This window comes from Marmota monax, unplaced genomic scaffold, assembly GCF_021218885.2.
Source record: "Marmota monax isolate L192 unplaced genomic scaffold, Marmota_monax_Labrador192_F-V1.1 WCK01_AAM20220418_F8-fsc00099, whole genome shotgun sequence".
NCBI lineage: Eukaryota > Metazoa > Chordata > Mammalia > Rodentia > Sciuridae > Marmota > Marmota monax.
Genome location: NW_026692126.1, coordinates 3,264,189 through 3,282,930, shown reverse-complemented (window position 1 = coordinate 3,282,930; position 18,742 = coordinate 3,264,189). Strand labels below are relative to the sequence as shown.

The following is an 18,742-nucleotide window of genomic DNA, read 5'->3' as shown; positions in this document are numbered from 1 at the left end:
TGCAGTGTGCGATGGCTTTTTATTCCTGGCATGGTGTGGGCAGGGGGCAGGCAGGAGTGCTGGCTTCCAGCTAGGCCATCTCCTGGTCTCCAGACAGGACCCTCCTGGGGTTCCCAGGAGGGTCCCAGGAGGGTCCCAGGAGCTGAGGTGTGCGAGGCAGGAACACAGGCAAGGAGAGCTTTGGTAAAGAAGACGTGGGCTCTACTTCCAGCGCCCAGTGACCTTGGCCTTCCCGCGGGTCTTGGAGCTGCAGGGGAAAGCAGGACCATTACATGGAGGCACAGTAGCAGGTCTCCAGGGGGAAGGGATAAAATTGAGAGATGCTGAGGGTTAAGAGGAGCAGCCTGGAGCTACCTCCAGGGGCAGAACAGGGCAGCAGCCGCAAGCTGGAGTGAGACCTCTGGTCCTACACACCATCCCCTACTGTCAAGGAACCGCCAAGAGGGAGAGAAGGGAGAATTGTTGGAGGAGCCACAAAGGGAAGTCTACAAGCTGAAGAAGAGGAGGAAGGGGTGGGAGTCCAGAGCTCTCCAAGGAGCAGGATGGCTGGAAGAGGGGGACAGAGCGGGCAGGAGATAGGGACTGAAAGAAGGACCTCAGACACTTACACTTTCTGGTTGTCATTGATCCTGTTTCGAAGGACATTGATCTGTAAGAAAAGTGGAGAAGACAAAGAACAATTCAGCTCAGGTCCCAGGAGGCCTGGGATGAGGGAGGTGGGAGCTCAGTGCAGCCCAGGGGAGGGCGAGAGGGCACGGACGCCGTTGGAGACAGGATGTGGGGTCGAGGTGCATGAGCTGAATGGAGTGACTGGGGACATGGAAGAGGTCCTGAGGGACAGCAGTGGTGTGGACCCAGTCAAACCAGGAGAAGCATGGCCTGGGAGGGGGTGTGTAGCGTGGGGCTCACTTCGTATTTCTGCTGCTTGAACTTCTCCTGCAGGTCGAACTTCTCTGCCTCCAGGTTATAGATGCTCTGCCACAGTTCCTTGGCTTTCTCCCTGCATGCGCCACAGTGCGAGTGGAGCAAGGGTCAATAAGGACAGCCCTCACTGCCCTTCACCCTGGTCCTGACCCAGCCCCTGGGGCCCCAATGGCAGTGCAGAGTGTGTAGGAAACAACACCAGGGGCTTCCAGAGCAGAGTTCTGAGAACTGGGAGGAAGCAGGAGAAGCCCTCCTGGCACAGAGATCATTTAGCTCAATCCCCCTCCTGCCTCCAGTGAGCAGGTGAGCAAGTTTAAGTGCCAAGTGCAGACAGTTAAGGGGCCTGCTCAGTTCTCTCTACCTATCCACAAAGCTCAGGTGGGCTGGGTCTGACCTGCCCCAGCCTGAATTCCCAGCAAACCCAGTTTAGGAAATGTGAGGGTGGGGCGCCCTCTGGTGGTTCCCAATGAGAAGTGCCCTCCACCCAACCTCCAACCCCTTACTGAGACCTCAGTGCCCAAGGTATCATGGGCCTGGCCCCACCTCAGTTGATCTTCATTCAGGTGGTCGATGGCCAGCACCTTCCTCCTCTCGGCCAGAATCTTTTTCTTTTTCTCACGTTCAGTCTGCCTCTTCCCAGTCTTCCGCTCGGTCTGAATGGGGTGCGGTAAGCATGGGGACATAGCTAGAGACCACCCCTCCCTGTCCCCTTACCCTCCCAAACTGCCCCTGGGAGTAGGATGCTCCTGCAACACCCCACACCATCCTCTGCCTGAATTCCCCTGAGAAACTGAAGCAAGGGCAGTGAGGATCATCTCCACCCCTTCCTCCCATGCCTAGATGGTGTCCTCCACCTCTCTGGGCTTCCTCCTCCCCACCCAGCCAGAACTCTGCACTCCCCTCCCCAGCAAGGCACCTCCCCTCCCAGGGATATCCTTACAACTAAGGGGAGAAAGAGAATGTGAGGTTTTGGTACCCACCTGGGCTTGCTAAGCCAGGAAACCATGAGAGAAAGACCCAGAGAGAAAGATCGAGACCGTGACAGAGACATAGAGAGAGAGGCAGAAGACAGGCAGAGAGACAGGGAGGCAAAAGTGATTCAGACGCTCAGCACAGGCCTTCTGGTGGACAGGGAGGAAGCTAGGGCTTTGGGCAGGGGCTACTTTGATAGCTCTTGGCTGATAGGGTCACCATAGGGCAGAGGCATGGTGGCAGAGTTGGGGACTTTGGAAATCTAAGAAAAAGTTCTGATCTTTCCAGTTGCGTAAAGAAAATCAACACCTCCTCCTCCAGTGGGGCAGAGGAACAAAGTGAGTTCCTAGGAACAAACTGCCTCATGGAAAGTATAACAGACACTTTCCATGTTAACTCATGGGACCTTCTCAAAAGAGCAGGGCAGGCAATATCAGTCCCATATGAGGAAACAGACTGGGTCCACACAGGTGTATGCGGCACAGCTGGGTCAACCAGGCTCTGACTCCAAGCCCAGGGCTCTTCAAGCTGCACCCAACCATCTTGGAGGTACCTGGGCCCCCAGGGAGCTAGAGGTGTGTTAGCCTCTACCCACAGCAGGCCCCTCATAGCAAAGCCACAGTTGGGCTGAGAGTCCCCGGGGCTGGGCCTGAGGAGCCCTCAGACTCCTACTCTGCAAAGGGGAAATTGTTCCTGGAATTCAATACAAAGCTGCCAACTACAGCTGACTCCTCACTTCTCAAGGGTACTCCGGGACCTCCTGGCTACCCCAGCTGCCCCCCGCCTACCTTCTGGATGTAGCCTCCAAAATGCATCATGTTAGACAAAGCCTTCTTCTTCCGGGCCTCGTCCTCGGCCTTCCTCCTGTTCTCCTCCTCCTCTCGCCGGGCCCTCTCCTCCTGGTTTTCAGAGAGGAGGAAGAGGGCAAATTAAGGGTGAGAGGGGGAAAGCCTGGCTCTGGGCTGAAGCCAGGGGTCTGCATGGGTGGAATGAGCTCTCTCCCCACTGGGCAAGGAGCTGCAGAGGGTGCCCCAGTCCTGGGCAAGCATGAAGGAGGCCCTGGGCTGGCCTAGGGCTCTGGAAGGGACCTCAGCAGCTGCACAAGAGAGGACAACGGGGCCCTTGGTTCTTAGCCTGCACAAGGGAAGGGATAAGACCTAGGGAGTCTTAAAACATCAAGATTGGGAGGCCCCAGCATGTCCGTCTCGTTCACTGGTGTGACGTCAGAGCCAAGCCCGTGGCCCCTGCTGACTTGAATGGATCTATGAATAGAGAGCTGGGAGCTGTCCGGACACTCACAGCCAGGCGGGTCTGCCGTTCCTTCTCCCGCTCATTACGGATGCGCTGCTGCTCAGCCCGCTCAGCTCGGCGCTTCTCCTAAGGAGAGAGGCAGAGGCCCCAGCGTGCATCTGAGAGGTGATGTCACCAAGGGACAGGGACCCACAAGGGATGCCCTGGCTCCAAGTGCTCTCAGCCAGCTCCACAGATGCAGACGGAGTCCACCCCTTACCAGGTGGGCCCCACAGAAGAGTGTGCTGACTGTGTCAGGATGGCCACAGAGGACATGACAGGGGACCCACACCCAGCATTGCATGTCGGAGACCGTCTCCACTATGTGGCTTTTGCGGTCTCCCACAAGGGTTATGCTGCTGCCCCAGCCCTGGCCTCTGGGTTCAAAGATAGACAGCCAAGTCACGGGTTGCTGAGAGGAGCTACAGACGGGCAAGTTAGGCGGAGAGGAAGAAAGGAATCAGAATAACTCTGTCCCCAGTGCACTGAGCTAGAAGCCTGCAGGTCACTCCCAGGGTCCCTGCATTAGCTGGGTGGCTGGGCTTGGTGGGGGAAAGGCAGGGACGGAGAGACCTCGGGCGTTTGAGTAGTCATTGCACAGCCAGGGCCTGGGCTAGGTACTGCCAAGGTCCAGCTTCTGCCAATAAGGAGCACCCAGGCTGGCAGGGAGAGAAGGGAACCCAAGGAGCCACCATGCAGGGATGCAAGAGCAGCTCACTGCAGCAGGGATCCTGAGGAAGGGCCACACTCTGCAGGACCTGGAGCCCAGGCAGGCTGCTGGAGGAGGCCGGCCTCATGCGGGGAGGGACAGGGATGCTGAGGGAGGTGGGCTGGAGGCTGGACACCTACGATCCTGTCTTTGAGAGAAACCAGTTCCTCCTCCTCCTTCTTCCTGTTCTCAAAGTGAGCCTCGATCAGCGTCTGCAGCTCATTCAGGTCCTTCTCCATGCGCTTCCGGTGGATGTCCTGTGGGTGGAGCCCTGGGGCTTAGAGGCTGCCACCTTAGTCCAGTGGACGGGTGAACCAGACAACCCCTTAGTCCAGTGGACGGGTGGACCAGATAACCCCTGCCCAGGGCAAAAGGCTCTGAATCCAAGCCAGCACTCAAGGGTTGGCACCCAGCCTGGCCTCTGCTAAACACCATTCTACCCATCTGCCCCCCAGCCCACAAAGCCACAGGGTCTCCCATCTCCTTGGAGCTCTCGTGACCACTCCCAGCCCAGACCTACTCTACCCACAGCCACCACTCACATCAAAATCCACTCTCTCTCCATCAGGGATCTTGGGTGGCACCAAGTTGGGCATGAACAGCCTGTTGGGAGGGGAGTACGAAGTCAGAGGAGTAACCCCGCTCAGAACCTGAGGGGCTGCAAAGGGCAGGCAGGGCCTTCTCCTTCCTGCAGGGACTTCCACCACGGCCCCAGCCAACGCACAGTGCTGTCACACTAATGTCAACCCTAGTAGTCCCCACGCTTGCTCAGCACCTGGGAATACACAGAGCCCTCTCACACAAGCCATTGTGTTCTTATCCTCACAATATGCCCAGAGAGAAGGCAGCAGCGACCCTCTCCCTTAAGATTGAGAGGCTGAGACAAGATGGCGTATGGGGCTGAGTCCACATCCCTGTGGTTGACCCTGAGACTCTGTCCAGGAGCCCAGGGATTCCCACAATTTGGTGTTGATCCCAACACACATTTGGAGTATGTGACACCAGGCCAGGGTGGGGTCTCTGGTCCTTGGTTTCCCCATCTGCCCTCAGGTCTGTCTGATGCTGAAATGAGATTATGCAGGGTACATACAGTGGCCAGCAAAGGGGAGGGGGCTGGATGCGGGAATGGGGCTCGGCCTGGCTTGGGAGGGAGCTGGTTTCCGATGAACCCACAGAAGTGGGGCCAGGCCCGCGAGTGGACCCGCACCATCTGCTGGCAGGACAAACGTCACCAAGAGGGAAATGCTCCCTGCCTCCAACCGCCATCCAGAGCCTCCAGGGGTGGTATCGTATGCAGCCAAGCTGCCCTGTGTTTGGGGCTCTCTGAAGCCACCACACCTGGGCTGGCATGGTATGTTGCTTGGTTTCCCAAATTCTCCTCCCTTTTTCCCCAGGTCCCACCTCAGCCCTGGAGGAGGGGGTTCTGGTCATCCTGGGATAAAGGTGGGTGTGTCTGTCTGCCCAAGGCCCTGACTAGTCCATCCCCTTTCTCTAGCCCCATCCATGTCAGGGTGCATGAGGTAGCGGAATGTGGGGTAGAATTCAGCCCCATTCACTCCCTCAGGCAAAGAGCCTTGTGCAATATACAACCTGTACAACCATACGTGGTAGTCTGTGCCTATTACACCCCCAGCTCATGCCCACTGTGCCACGCTGCACTCCCATCTTGTCCTCACCGCCCTCCCTCCCAGGGCCTTACCACAGGTGCCTCCCACTCACCTGGGCTTGGGTTTGGACTCCTCCACTGGGCCATCTGGAGGAGAGAAAAACACACAGCCCCAGGGTCAGGAGGCCCAGGCCTGGTCACAACTCCACCCCTGTGGGCTGGGGGCCTGGGGGCCTCCGTTTCCCCCTCTGAACAGGGAGTCCCAATTCCAGGAGCACCAAAAGCCTGAAGGCAGCTGGGGTTGTAAACCCCCAAATTCCTGTCCCACAGCAGCTGGGGGGTGGGGGGTCTCAGGGGACAATGGGGTCGGGCACACACACTCGGCGCGGGACTAAAAAGCCTTCTCTTGTTCAGCAGTTCCACACAAGGCAGGTTTGCTTCTCTGCTTCACTGTGAGGAGGGGCCTGTGGAGAGGTCCCTGGGGGCTCTGGCCCCAGAATCCTCTCCCAAGTCAGCCATCTTGGTTGCCCCTTGGACTTCCTGGAGGCCACTAGGAGGGCCAGAGATCTGGGCCAGAAAACTAGTGGGCAGGATTCCAAGCCTCAGCCGCTGTCTTTGCTGAGGAGGTGTGACTGCAACCACCTGGCAGCCTGGTAAAGGCTGTGATGTGACAGTGGCCACGTCGATGGCCCACCACACGGCCACCTGAGCCTTGGGAGTTCATCTTACAAACACTGCACCCAACTACTATTCAGCCTCTGTGCCAGGAGCTGCCTGAGTGCCTGTGACTTCTGCGTCCCCTTGTCTGCCCAGATCAGGGGCCTGGACACTCTTCCCCTCTCCTACTGGGCACCCCCAAAGCAGCTTCTCTGAGATGAGGAGGGTCAGGGGTTAAGAGTTATTTGTCCAAAACTCTATCTTCCTTTCTCCTGCCCCAACTCCCTGGAAGGAAGCTGTGGACAGTCTCTCCCAAGCTACTGTGAGGAGTCCTGGTGTGTCCCCCAAACCTCTCTCGATGTCCACAGCCTCACCTTCAGCCTCTCTGGCTTCCTCTTCTAGTCCATCTTCTAAACAAAACATGAGGGTTAATGAAGGTCCAGTTCCAAGCTCAGACTCCCCCCAAGAGCCTTCCCCACAAGCAGGTCCTGGCTCAGCCCAGCCTGCTGGCTTCTGGGGTCGGAGTCTTTCACACACACACAGTGCCCCGGGCTCGTACCTTCGGCCTTGGTCTCATCCTCAGCCCCAGTCCCATCTTCAGCCTCCTCTTCTGCTGCCTCGTCCTGCTCTGCAGAAGTGAACCAGACCCAGTGAATAACCTGGCCCTGCAGCACCCAGAACAGAGAGTGGACAGGAAGGGGGCACCCAGAAAGGAGAGCAGAGACAGGGACCCAGGGCCAACAACTTCCGGGTCCAGATGGATTGGGGTCAACCAATGTGAATGGGAGGCTGCTCTGTTCTTGATTTAAACCAAACGTCAACAAAAATATATATATATATATATACCTAATCTGGCCCCCCAAAATGTCCTTGTACATGAAGTTGGCCTGCAGTCACCCCACTCATTCATGTCCTGTCTGTGGGTGCGTTTGGGCCCCAGTCACAGAGCTGAATAGTCGCGGTAGAGACCGTGGCCCGAAAGGCCTCCAGTATTTACTCTCTCTTCCTGTGCAGAAAGAGTTCGCCACCCAGGGTGGGGGGGTGGGGGGAACCACAACAGAAGGGCACAGTCAGGCTTGTGAAGAGTTGTTTGGTCCCAAATTTGCCTCTCTGGGAGTTTGGGAATCAGAACTGGGCCTTTCCCAATATGGAAAACTGTTCCCTACCTGGAGGTCACCAGGAGGGCCAGAGATCTGGGGTAGAAGCAGATTAGGATGTGGGGTGTCTCTGGGGCTCCATCTGCCTGACCTGACCTCAATGACCTCCCTGGGGGTCTGACTCCAGCTCATTCCCCAACTTTCGACCCCAGGAGTTCCACCCAGTGCCTGGCACCATAGGATGGGCCCTGCTTAAGGTGAGATGTCAGGGAAGCTCCTGTCTGGGTCCCAGGGACTCTCTAAGTCTGGAGACCCTTCCTCTGTGTCTAAATGAAACCAAGACAGTGAGCCTGTGTGGGTGGATGAGATGCCCACAATTAGTATTTGTACTATCCAAAAGGTTGTCAGGATTTCTCTGTTTTCATCCATTTGCTTAGCAGGATGTGAACCCTGCCCTTTCCTGCTCTTGGAGTAGACAGATTTGGGGGCAGACAGGGTGACATCACCACCACGGCTCTGCCTGTTGAAGTGCTTGGCAAGGCTCCTTGACTGATTGACAATGACAGCCTCTTGATGCAAGAGGCAGAAAAAAATGCCCCAGGACGGAAGGAAGGGCTCACATCCAGAGAGAGAGTTCAGCCTCCTTCCCTCTGCCCCATGCTCTCACCCCTCCTTTCCCAAGTCTGAATCTCTCTGAGGCCTGGAGATGCCTCTTCTTTGATCCCTGCAAGAGGCTTACCTCAGAAAAGATCCTTCCAGAAGGCATGAGTCTAGAAGGCCAGTTTTGGGGTCCCCCTTCAGGCCACCGTTTTAATGCCTCTCTGGCCCACCCCATGTGTGCCACCACTCACCCAGGGGTCATGCCACAGACCCGAAGAGGGGGTGCTCCCTGCCCCTCCTGGCTACCTACTGCATCTTGGGACATCACTGTGGGCCTAAGTTTGTTCTAAAATAAGCCCCAGTCTGCTTCCATTGCCCTCGTGCTAACCCTGGGCGCTGGGGACAAGTCCAGCCCCACCCCTCCCCTCAGCAGTGCACATCTAAAAGCTGACATCATGTCCTCTCTATTCTGGCTATTTCCAGTGCCCCCAGCTGCTCTTCAGATGACTTTACCCCAGGCCCCTTGACCCCTGGCCACCCTACCTGGGAAAGGCCAACTCATAGGGAAAGACCCAGCCTGGACCCTGGGATGTGCAGTGGGGGCGGGACAGGGGGGCTATTCACCGCAGTCAGGAGCCTCCCTCTATGGCCCCCTATGAGGAGCACAGGGAAGACCAGCCAGCCTTGGTCTTTCCCACTGCCCAGCCCAGGAGGAGCCAGTGACCCTGGAGGACACGCAGGATGAAGGTCTCAGAACTGTGGTCCTGGCCCCTCTGAGACTGGGGAGGAAAGTGACTGACCCACTCAGCACTCCCCGCCCCAAGGCCAGGGCCCCTGGACAAGCCGGTGGCACTCAGGACAGCAGGGAGCTGAAAGCAGGCAGGAAAAGCTGTACTACCGTCTTCGTCCTCTTGCCAGTCTTCCTCTTCCAGGTTCAGGGGTGGCAGCAGCGGAGGGGAGAAGCGAGACAGGTTAGTGTGGGGGGAGAGCCTGGGCAGCTTGCAGCAGCGCAGGGCGTGGCCGTGACCATGCGGGGCTTGCAGTTAGCCTAAGGCCCACTTTGAGCAGCTCGGACAACTCCCTGCTCGGTAACTCCCGGAGCCCCAGGTGCCTGGTCAGTAAATGCAAACGATGACCTCACTCCCAGCCCACGTGAGAACCGAACGCTCTGGCACACCTTGACAGAGGGAAGCATTCAGTAAGCACTAACTAGCAGCTCCCTGCTCTGCCTCTAGACCTCGCAGCCTGGGACAGAGGCACCAAAAGAGCAGAGAAGGAGAAACAATTGATAACTGTCAAACTTCTCTACATTCCTGCTCCAAGTGAGTCTCTTGGACAAATCCCGTTTCCAAGTCACACTTGGAAAGCCCTTCTGGGAGTTGGTACCTGGGGTGCTTCCCTGGCCTGGAAAAGGAAGTCAATCATCTAAGGCAGAGCACAGTTAACCCAGAGGAAACGTCTGGCAACTTCCTCGCTGTTCCAGCTGAAACCCTCCACCCCAGGAAGAGCTCACGCAGTGGAACAATTAGTCTCCCAGAGGAAGAGATGCTCAGCGCTGTCCATACTGGAGGCACTGCGGCCACTCATAGCCCTTGATCTCCCTTGGTCACCAATAGCCAGGTCCTTAGCTGGGAAGGGAGCTCACTGCACAGGGCTCAGACCCCTCTCACTGCAGAGAATTATTTTGTTAACTCAAGACTAAATCCCGCTGCGTGTAGCATGCAGATTGGTCCCAAATCCAGAGGTCCAGCTTTCAAACCCTGCCACCAAAACCTGCCTTCATGAAGTGGAAAATCCCAAAATAAAGGAAGCTCCATCATGTCAAGAGCTGGTGCAGGGAACACATCTAGAGATTGCTCCTTAAGGATTTGGTGTTCCAGGAAAACCAAACGTGATTCCAGTGTGTCTGGCTGGTTTTGCCTTTGAATCTCTCTCCAGTCTCCTCTTTGGCTAGACGCCCTTGGAGCGGCCCTAAATGTGCAGGAGATGCCCCCTTTTCCCCTAGAAGGCCTGGGGAACAAAGGAAGACCAGACCCTGAAACCCCACCAACTCTCTTCCCGGAGCTTCCTGAAGACCCTTTCCCTAACGTCTGCACACCTTGTGCTGACGTGATATTTTGAGAATCTGCTGAGCCACTAAGAGGCAGGTTCCAGCCTGCCTGTGATACTGAGGCTTGTGGCGCCCGAGGGCCATTCTGGGCCATTTGTGGACTGGGTGGGGATGGCAGTGAGGTCTCTTAATCACTTCCTGTTTCAGGATCTCAGGAAGGAGAGGCCAGGGAGATCTTCCAGTGACATCGGGGAACTAAAGCTGAGGAGGGCAGATGTTAACACCTCCAAGAACAGGGACAACAAGACGGGCCTTTGCTAGACAATACCAATAAATCTCCATGTCTGTATATAATGTCTCAGGTAACTGGGCCTCTGCATATTCGTAATTGAAAGACTATTAAATGGAATGTTCTTAGGTGGGACCATGACATCGGGGTTATGGGGCTTTTTTTATAGTGCTTATCTTTAGAGATACACGCTGAAATATTAAAGCATGAAATGATGATGTGTGGGAATGATTTGGGATGCATGTTTCAAAATAACTGGGGGCAGATGAAGAGAGATGAAAGAAGAATAGCCATGAGCTGATGATTGTTGGCTGGGTCCTGAGTCTGGAGGGTGTTTGGGGGTTTGGTTGTTTTTTTTTGTTTTTTGGGTATTTTGTTTTTTGGGGGGCGTTGCTGTTGTTTTGTTTTGAGGGGGCACAGATTCTACGTTTATATGCCTTTCAGATTTTCCTTGGTAAAGAAAACATAAAAATTATTAGGAAAAGTGGTAAAGGAAATAGTTGACAGCTGGACACGGTGACACACGACTGTAATCCCAGCAGCTTGGGAGACTGAGGCAGGAGGATCACAAGTTCAAAACCAGGCTCAGCAACTTAGCAAGGACCTAAGCAACTCAGTGAGACTCTGTCTCAAAATAAAATACAAAAAAGGGCTGGGGAGGTGGCTCAGTGGTCAAGTGCCCCTGGGTTTAATCCCCAGTACCAAAAAAGAAAAGAGAATAGTTGACAGAGGAGACAGATTTAAACTTTATATCTGTCTCAAGACCAAGCAATTAAGGTAGGCTGCCCCCCACGAAGGGACCACAGCTGTTGGGAATCTTTGCTCAGCTGGGTTCAGGGCAGAGACAGGCCCAGGGCTCCCAGGAATAGTGGACTCCGATATCCCTCCTGTCCGGCCCTCCACCTGCCCAAGGTACATACCTTCCACAGCTGTTTCTGCTCAGAAGAGAAGGCCAGGCCAGTGAGAGAAGAGAGAAGAAGTGGGTCAGTTTCCAGCCACACTGTCCTCCATCCAAATGTGCATACGTGTGTGTTCTTACCTTCCTGCTCCCTGGTTGCAAAGGAAGATACTCTCAATGCCTGCGCACATTCAAGAGTCCCCACACGCATGTACGCACACGCGCGCGCGCGCACACACACACACACACACAGACCAGCCTTTCCCAGAAGATAACCCCATGTTTCATTCCCTCTTGCTTCGTGGAGTTCACCCTTCTCTCCTGCTCTGCAAAGGCCCCCACTAACCTGGCCCACTCTTCTCACCCAAGCTATGTGTCACTGCCCCCAGCAAACTTCTGCATCAGCCTGCTTGGTCCCTTTAGTGTTCTGCCAGCTTCCTCCTCTGACCTCACCTCTGGACTTCCCTCGGGCAGTGCCCCTTTCTAGAAAGCTTTTCTCCCCCCTAAACCTCTTTGCTCTCCGAATGCTGTGTTAGTAAGACCTGTCTTCTCCACAAACCTTCTTTGGCCATCCCAACGCCCGCTACCTCCCTCTGCGCCCCACACCTGCTTGCTAATTCCTTCCTGCAGTTTGTTGCACCCCAACAGCCCTGTGAGGACAGGGGCTGTGTGTGTGGCTCTGGGAACCCCCTGGCAGCACTCCTCCACAGGAGACTGTTATTGGTTTGCCTAGTGGCGAGCCTTTTCCAGCTTCCCTCCAAGACAGGACTGCGGACCAGCACCTTCCTTCGCGCATAGGGACCCAAGGTGGAGTGTTAACGCTGGGCTCTGAGTGGGCGTGGTGGGGCATCAGAGGAATCCCAGCTTCTTGGCTCCTCAGCTAGTGGCTGGTCCCCACCCAGGTTGGACCCTGTTGACCCTGGAGCTGAGCTCCGGTGTTCCCAAAGTCCCCCAGCCTGAGATCTGCCTGGGGTCTGCTGCCCAGAGGTACAGAAGTGGAAAGAAAGAGGCCATATCCACCAGAATCTAGAGCAGGCAGCTAGGTGGCTCCTGAGGGGAGCGAGTGGCAAGGTGGAGGGGTCAACACTGGAGACAGGATGCTCCCAGATACTCACTCCTCATACTCCTCCACCACCTCTTCTTCCACGTCAGACATGGTCTCTGCTCTGCCTCCAGAAAGAGAAAGATGTGAGAGCTGGCAGAAAGGGAGCCTGCCTTCCTCTAAGAGCTCTGGCCTCAGGTGGAGCAGGATCAGGGGGCCCTGGGGTGAATCTCACCCCACCTCTTATTAGCTATGCGACCTGTAGGGACAAGCCTGTTTCCTCCTCGGTAAGAAGAGATCGCAGCACCAGCATCATAGCCAAGCAGCCAGCTAATGTCCCTTTCATCCCTTGCCCCCAGCAGGCATGCTGTCTGGGATTTTGTGTTCCCATTTATAACTCTGAAAGCAATGTTTGTCAACTCGCTCCACCTATCCAGTCTGCAGATGCCTTCTGGGCAGGGGGGTGCTGACAAGTCCACCCCTGTCCTCCTGCAAGAGCACCCCCTGGGAGGGTGACATGGAATGCCATGGAATGCCACTCAGCGATAGAAAGAAATGAATCATTGATGCACACAACTCAATGCGTCTTCGGGAAATTCTGTTGATTGGGGAAAGTTAGTTCCAAAGGTCATACATATGATTCCACTTATATAACATTCTTGAAATGGCAAGATTATAGAAATGGGGAACAGATTCGTTATCAGGGGTGTGTGGAGGGTGGAAGGGAGGTGGAAGTGGTATACAAGGGTACTTGTGGGACCCTTGTGATTTTGCAACTGTTCAGTGTCTTGACTGTGGAGATGTGTACATGAATCTACACAGGATAAAACTATAGAATTTAACACACACACACACATACACACACACACACACACACACAGAATACAAGTGAAACTGGGAAAATCTGATTAAGATCCCCAATGGACTTATCAATGTGCACATCCCGGTTGTGATATTGCACTATGGAGTATTTCAAATGTTTTCATTGAGGACATTTGGGCAAAGGATGTAAGCAATGTCTCTATTATTTCTTGCAACTTTCTTAAATTGCATATTAATCTATGCTACCTCAACAAAAATAGTTTCCCAGCCAGGTGTGGTGGTCCACACCTGTAATTACAGCTACTTGGGAGGCTGAGGAAGGAGGATCCCAGGATAGAGACCCATCTGGGCAACTTAGAGGCCCTGTCTCAAAATAAAATAAAAAGGGCAAGGTGGGGAGGGGTGTTGTATCTTAGTGGTAGAATGCTTGCCTAGCATCTATAATGGTCTGGGTTCAATCCCTGGTACTACCAAAAAAAAAAAAAAAACACAGTTTCCCTGGGAAACTTGTGTTGAGATGATCCTCTCTGGTGATAGGCTGGAATGATCTGGATGCCAGTCTTCCTCATTCATATGCTGAGGGTGACATCTGGGCAAGTGCTCTCAACATCTCTGAACCTTGCTTCTTTCTCTGTAGTATGGAGATAAAGTGTTCACATCCTGCCTCTCTGAGATCTTTAAGAGGATCAAATTGATATTCAGAGAAGTGGAAGGCTCTGGACAAGGTCAGGAGCAGCTGGACACACGTAATTAGAGGGAGAGGTCAACAAGAGGTGGAAGAGCAAGGCCTGGGGTAGGAGACTTATCTGGTCTTAAATACTGGCCCCATCATGCCTTTGTGTGTGGCCTTGGGAAGGTCATCTCACTTCCCTAACCCTCAGTTCCCTGGGATGGAGACAAGGGTGAGTGCCTGGCCCAGAGGGGCACCCAACTGATAGCAATTCTATAACTAACACCAGTAACAACTGTTACAACTAATAACAATTACAACCCAACCCTCCTGAGAGCACGCTAGTTGAAATGTGAACCACGTCCTCGTTGGCAATCTGATGATCAGGCAGCCATCCCGATTATTGGGTTGGAAGGGATTCAAGGGACAAGAAAATGTGGGGTGCGGCTGAAGTCAGGTGAACCAAGAATCAGAGTGACAGATGAGACCACGCTCTGATCTTTCTTCTGTGCCCTCTGCCCGCTCCTGCCCCACCTTAGACCTGCCAGAGCTTCACCACCCTCTGCAGCCTGACCCAAGCTGCCCAGATGGGGACAGCAGTTGGACAGTCCTGCTCACTCCTTTGCTCTCCTTGTATATGCCAATGTGGTGGCTGAGGCCAGCCCCAGGCACCCATCTGTGGACATCCAGTGGGAGCCCTGAGTTGAAGCGATGTCCACTTCAAGGCAACCCTTCTGAGACTGAGGGGTTCCCAGGGAGCTGCTATTCCCCAACTATCCATCTGGATAGAGACGTCAGACTCAGCACCTTGGAAGCTGGGATGGGCCCAGTCCTGGGGGTTAAGGACAGCTGAGCAAGAACCACCCTTGCTCCCTCTGCTGGAGCAGGATAGAAACTGCGAGAGAAGAGTCCTAAAAATTCACAAGGAGTTCTGCACAGCAGCTCTGAGACACTCCCACGTTGAGGGACGAGGGGAGAAGAGATGTCAAATGTGTAAGGTGTCACAACAGGGGATTGAGCCTCATGCTGCTTAAAAAAAAAAACAACACTCAAATCCCAGAGGGTTCAAACGGCTCTCAGGATGACAGTGGCCACCTGGGAGGGGTGGGAAGTTTGTGCTTGTAGATGAGCATCGCCTGAAGCCCACATGAGCAGTCAGAACTTGGCCTGAGAACTTGGGGAGCTGCTACCTGAGCCCCCCACCCCAGGAACTTGTTGCCTCGGGGAGGAGGGAGCAGTTTCTCAGGGGAATGGTATGTGGCTGGCCCTGAACCCATGGCTTCTGGCTTCTCTCCGGTCCTGCCCTCTCACCAGCTCAGAGCTGCAGGGTGTGGCGCTGGGGCTCAGAGGAGGAAAGAGCGGCTTGGACTCCTCTCCCTGCTCCTGGAGCATCATCCAGCTCCTAAAAATAGCTCGCAGACCCTGGAGGCTGCAGGAGGGCTTTTCAGCCAAGCCACTTGATCAGAGGCAGGACCTGATAAAGGGAAAGGGGAGGCTGAGCCTGGGGTCTCCCAAAGGGGAGAGGCTCAAGAATTTGGCCAGGCAAGGAATGGGAATGTCCCAAGGCACCTGGGGCCTCATACTCAGCCTCCCCGACTTCCTGGGCTGCTCTCTAGCCTCACTCCTTCCCAGCAGGATATATCAGGTCGCCTTTCTTGGGGAGTAGAGCATAACAACACAGGGCCTAAAGAATACTGGCCTTGGGGGTCAAAAGATCAGCCTCACACTCCTGCTGGGTGACCTTAGTGAAGCCAGTGAACTTCAGTTAACCTGTCTATCAAATGGAAGAGCTTCAAGTTCCCATCTTGTAGAGACTGTCTCGAAGTTTCTGAGGAACACAGACCCTGTCCATCAGCCTTTGCCGCAGTGTGAGCTAAAGGGTCTTCCTAAACCCACAGCTGTTGGCCCACCTGGGAAACTGAGGGACAGGCAGAGGGGAGGAGGGAGGGACAGCCTGAAACTCAATCCTCTTGGATTCCTCTTTTGCCCCAGGGGAGGACTTGCCCTGGGAGAGGAGGGTCAGAGGAGGAATTCCGGAGGTCAGGCTGCTTCCCAGCTGCTTGAAATTCCTTCACACTCCATCCCTACCCCCAAATTCCCTCCACATGCCCCGGAGAAGCTAAAATCAAGGGGAACTTCCCAGGCAAAGCAAGGTCTGTCCCTCCGGACTTAGTGGGGTGGTATGGGGTAGGACAAGCCTTACACTTGAAGCGACATGAGGGCTGCTAAACCCAGTGTTAACCCTTTCATGCTGATAAGCTTGGCTCACCCCAGGGAAAGGCCTCCCAGGGGGGTCTGCCCCATTAACTCCCTTGCTTCTCAGCTCTTACTCTTCCCTAGGGAGGGGACGATGCTGGGGCAGGAAAGTCCAGGGGAATTCACCAGTAGGCTTGGAGAAGCCCCAGAGGACCCATCTGCCTCTGGACTTTTGGCCTTTCTCAATGTTCCCAGGACAGGTCTGAGTTCCTGGGGATGAGAGTTGACCACCAGGACTCATCTAATGGTCATGGCCCAGGTCTCACCCTGATCTCTGGGCCTTAAGAAGAACCTGCCTAGAAAGCACCAAGTCATTTGAGGGGATCCCTCTTGGTTAGGTCTTCTCTGTATTGATGGCAGGCAGTGGACCAGCAAGGACCTAGGCCAGTCTACAGATGAGGAAACTGAGTCCCAGGGAGGGCAAGTGACGTATCCCCGCCTTTACGGCTGAATAGCACCTTTAGTGGCCGATCCACGACTTCAGCCCTGGCCTCTAACTGCTAAAACGTTTTCTTTTGTTCCACTGCACTAAGCTTGGGGTCCAGTCCCAGCAACATCTCCTCTGAAGGGTGGTCCCCTCTATCAATCCAGTGTCCACTCAGAATGGACACACATAGATGCTGGGGAAAGGGTCCAGGGCCAGGACCCTCATGTCCCCCCCCACCCCGCTCTCCCCTTCCCTAGAGCCTTGCTCAAATCTTACCTCTGAACAGGGGCTGCCGACAGATCCTGGAGGTCTGCTCAGCTATGGCAGGGACTGGGTGAGGGCAGGGGATGGAGAGGCTTTAACCAGGCGCGTGGGCTGGGGCCTGGGGAGCCAAGCCCTGCGGTGGGAGGAATGTGCAGCAGGAGACGGGGAGGAGGGGACACAATGGAGGAGGGTTGGCTGCTATTTTGGCAGGTGCCAGGGACAGGGCTAAAGGAACATGTACCCCACGCCATATAAGCCCATGTGGTCCTCCAGCTGCTCAGATAAGCTATTTAAAACCAGGACAGATATGCAGGGAACAGGGCTGTCACATAAACCAGCTGTCCCTCTTGAGAATCCTGATAAAGCAGATGCCAGCAACCCAGGCCTGGGAGGGCAGGCTGGGGACAGAAGGCAACCTCCAGGATACCACACAAGCCTCTGCACCAGGGTCCCAGGGGGCAGAGGGTGGGTGCTTATCTGCTCCAGTGGAAATGATGCTGTGGCTAAGGATGCTTTCCAGGTTGCTAGCTGCTTCTAACGAGCAGGTGGTGAGACCTACAGGCCTCAGTGAGGGCATCTCTAAAGGGGGCCTTCTCCATGACCCCCAAGGCCATGTGCCAAGCCCTCTGCGCAAGCTGATAGAAGACATCAGATTCAAGTCAAAATGGTCATTCTCCTCAGATGGGCAGCTGGGTTATGTGAAGGGGACAGTGAGACTGAAATTCATTCCTCAACAGCTTTAAACTCATGATGGCCATATCCTGGGCACCCCGCTAGATCCACAGTTCAGGCCCAGGGTCTTTATTGTCAGTTTGCACATGTATGTCATGACCGAGAGCAGAGCCTGGCCCCTGGTAGGGCTGGTACACAAGGAAAATGAAAAAGAGAAGAGAGGACCCAGTCTGGGGGCAGCTGGGCTGATCGCCACCTCAATATCTCCGAATCTCCATGGCTTGCAGCCCACCTGACTTCAAAGAAGGAAGGGCCCTGTTCTGAACCAGGCCCACCTCTCCCCACGTGCCCCTGAACGCTGAGCCCCTGCACTTCCGGATCTTGCCAATTAGTGATCCACACTCTTGGTTTTCCAGAGAAAAATAAATCCAGCCTCACCCTTTTCAGCCCCCTCCACCCCTCGCCTGGCCATGTGTCCAGCATTCCTGGTGCGCATGCTCCTTGGTCCTGCCAACTGGGAGTGACAGTGCTGCATCCTGCCTATGGAACATCTATTTGCTTCACACCCACGCTGCTAACAGACTCTATCAATCAGCTGACCCGGTCCCCTCCAAGGTCCCCAGTGGACTCTGAGCCCAGTGGCCTTGATCCCCCTGCTACAGGCTTATCCCAAATCACGTGGGCCTCCATCTTGCCAGATCAACAGGAGGGCAAGTTAAAGCCACAGCCTGGTGGCCAGCATCCTGGGAAAAAGGGAGGCCTGAGGGCGGTGGCACCCTTTGTGCCTGCACACCCTCCCTGGGATGCCCAGTGAGGCAGGCTTCTGAGAACTTGGGAGCAAGACTCCATGGCTCCTTTGCTCATTTGCTTGACTTGGCAGAGAGAGGCAGGTGGAGGGAGCCATTCAGAGTGGAGGTGGGGAAGGAACCAGGCTGTCCAAAGGGCAGCTCAGCCTCCCTGACCCTGTCTCTCACTCTAGCCCACCAGGACCCAGGTTGCTGTATGTCCTGGCCTGGAATCTCCTGGAACTTAGGAGTTGCTTTTCTTACCTTAAACTGAGCCACTTTCAGTGTGTTCCTATTCCTCATAAACCAAATAACCCTTCAGACACCCAAACCCTTGTTTGCACGGATGCCTGAAAGAGGAGTGTGGGCATCCAGACCCCACAGAGCCCCAGGAAAACCCCAGTGGATTCCTAGTGTCCACAGGCTACTGGAACGAACCTTCTACTAAGTGTTCTAAGGCAGGGCATCTTCGAGGCAGCTGTGAGACAGTCACTTAGCTGACGGGAAAAGCAAGTCACCATCCAGCAGTCACACCTTGATATAACAGGGTTACTCCTGACCCGATTCAGATGCGTCTGTCCTTGAAAATAGACAAGTCACCTCCCAGTGCTTTTAGATGGGAAGAGAAAACAAAGCCAGAATGGTAGGTGGGGAGAAGCCTGTGCAGAGCAGGAAGGCAGGTCAAGGGGGGGGCGAGTGCATGGGAGACCTA

The 18,742-nt window shown here is 54.9% G+C and overlaps 1 protein-coding gene across 2 annotated transcripts; it reads right to left on the bottom strand.

The window, feature by feature from the left end:
• Tnnt2 (troponin T2, cardiac type) lies at positions 1 to 16,764 on the bottom strand. 2 transcript variants are annotated; one of them, XM_046464330.2, is made up of 16 exons: positions 16,586 to 16,764; positions 12,208 to 12,258; positions 11,234 to 11,244; positions 11,115 to 11,129; positions 8,754 to 8,780; positions 6,718 to 6,786; positions 6,533 to 6,565; positions 5,615 to 5,648; positions 4,438 to 4,498; positions 4,036 to 4,152; positions 3,196 to 3,273; positions 2,685 to 2,795; positions 1,468 to 1,577; positions 910 to 1,000; positions 609 to 649; positions 1 to 247 (listed from the first exon to the last, which is right to left on the bottom strand). In XM_046464330.2, exons 2-16 carry the CDS (start codon positions 12,246 to 12,248, stop codon positions 202 to 204), a joined length of 885 nt encoding a protein of 294 aa, XP_046320286.1. In that variant the 5' UTR covers positions 12,249 to 12,258; positions 16,586 to 16,764; the 3' UTR covers positions 1 to 201. The 2 variants fall into 2 exon arrangements, with proteins under 2 accessions (XP_046320286.1, XP_046320318.2); XM_046464362.2 differs by lacking the exons at positions 8,754 to 8,780; positions 11,234 to 11,244; positions 12,208 to 12,258; positions 16,586 to 16,764 and having other exon boundaries at positions 6,533 to 6,568; positions 11,115 to 11,133.
• Between the last annotated feature and the right edge of the window lie 1,978 nt (positions 16,765 to 18,742).

Excerpts from the sequence above, each read along its gene's own strand:
- Tnnt2 (XM_046464330.2), bottom strand. The coding sequence starts at position 12,248 with ATGTCTGACGTGGAAGAAGAGGTGGTGGAGGAGTATGAGGA. Across the intron at positions 2,796-3,195 it reads AACGGCAGACCCGCCTGGCT|GAGGAGAGGGCCCGGCGAGA; the intron begins GTGAGTGTCCGG and ends TCTGAAAACCAG. Across the intron at positions 1,001-1,467 it reads CTGAATGAAGATCAACTGAG|GGAGAAAGCCAAGGAACTGT; the intron begins GTGGGGCCAGGC and ends TGGCGCATGCAG.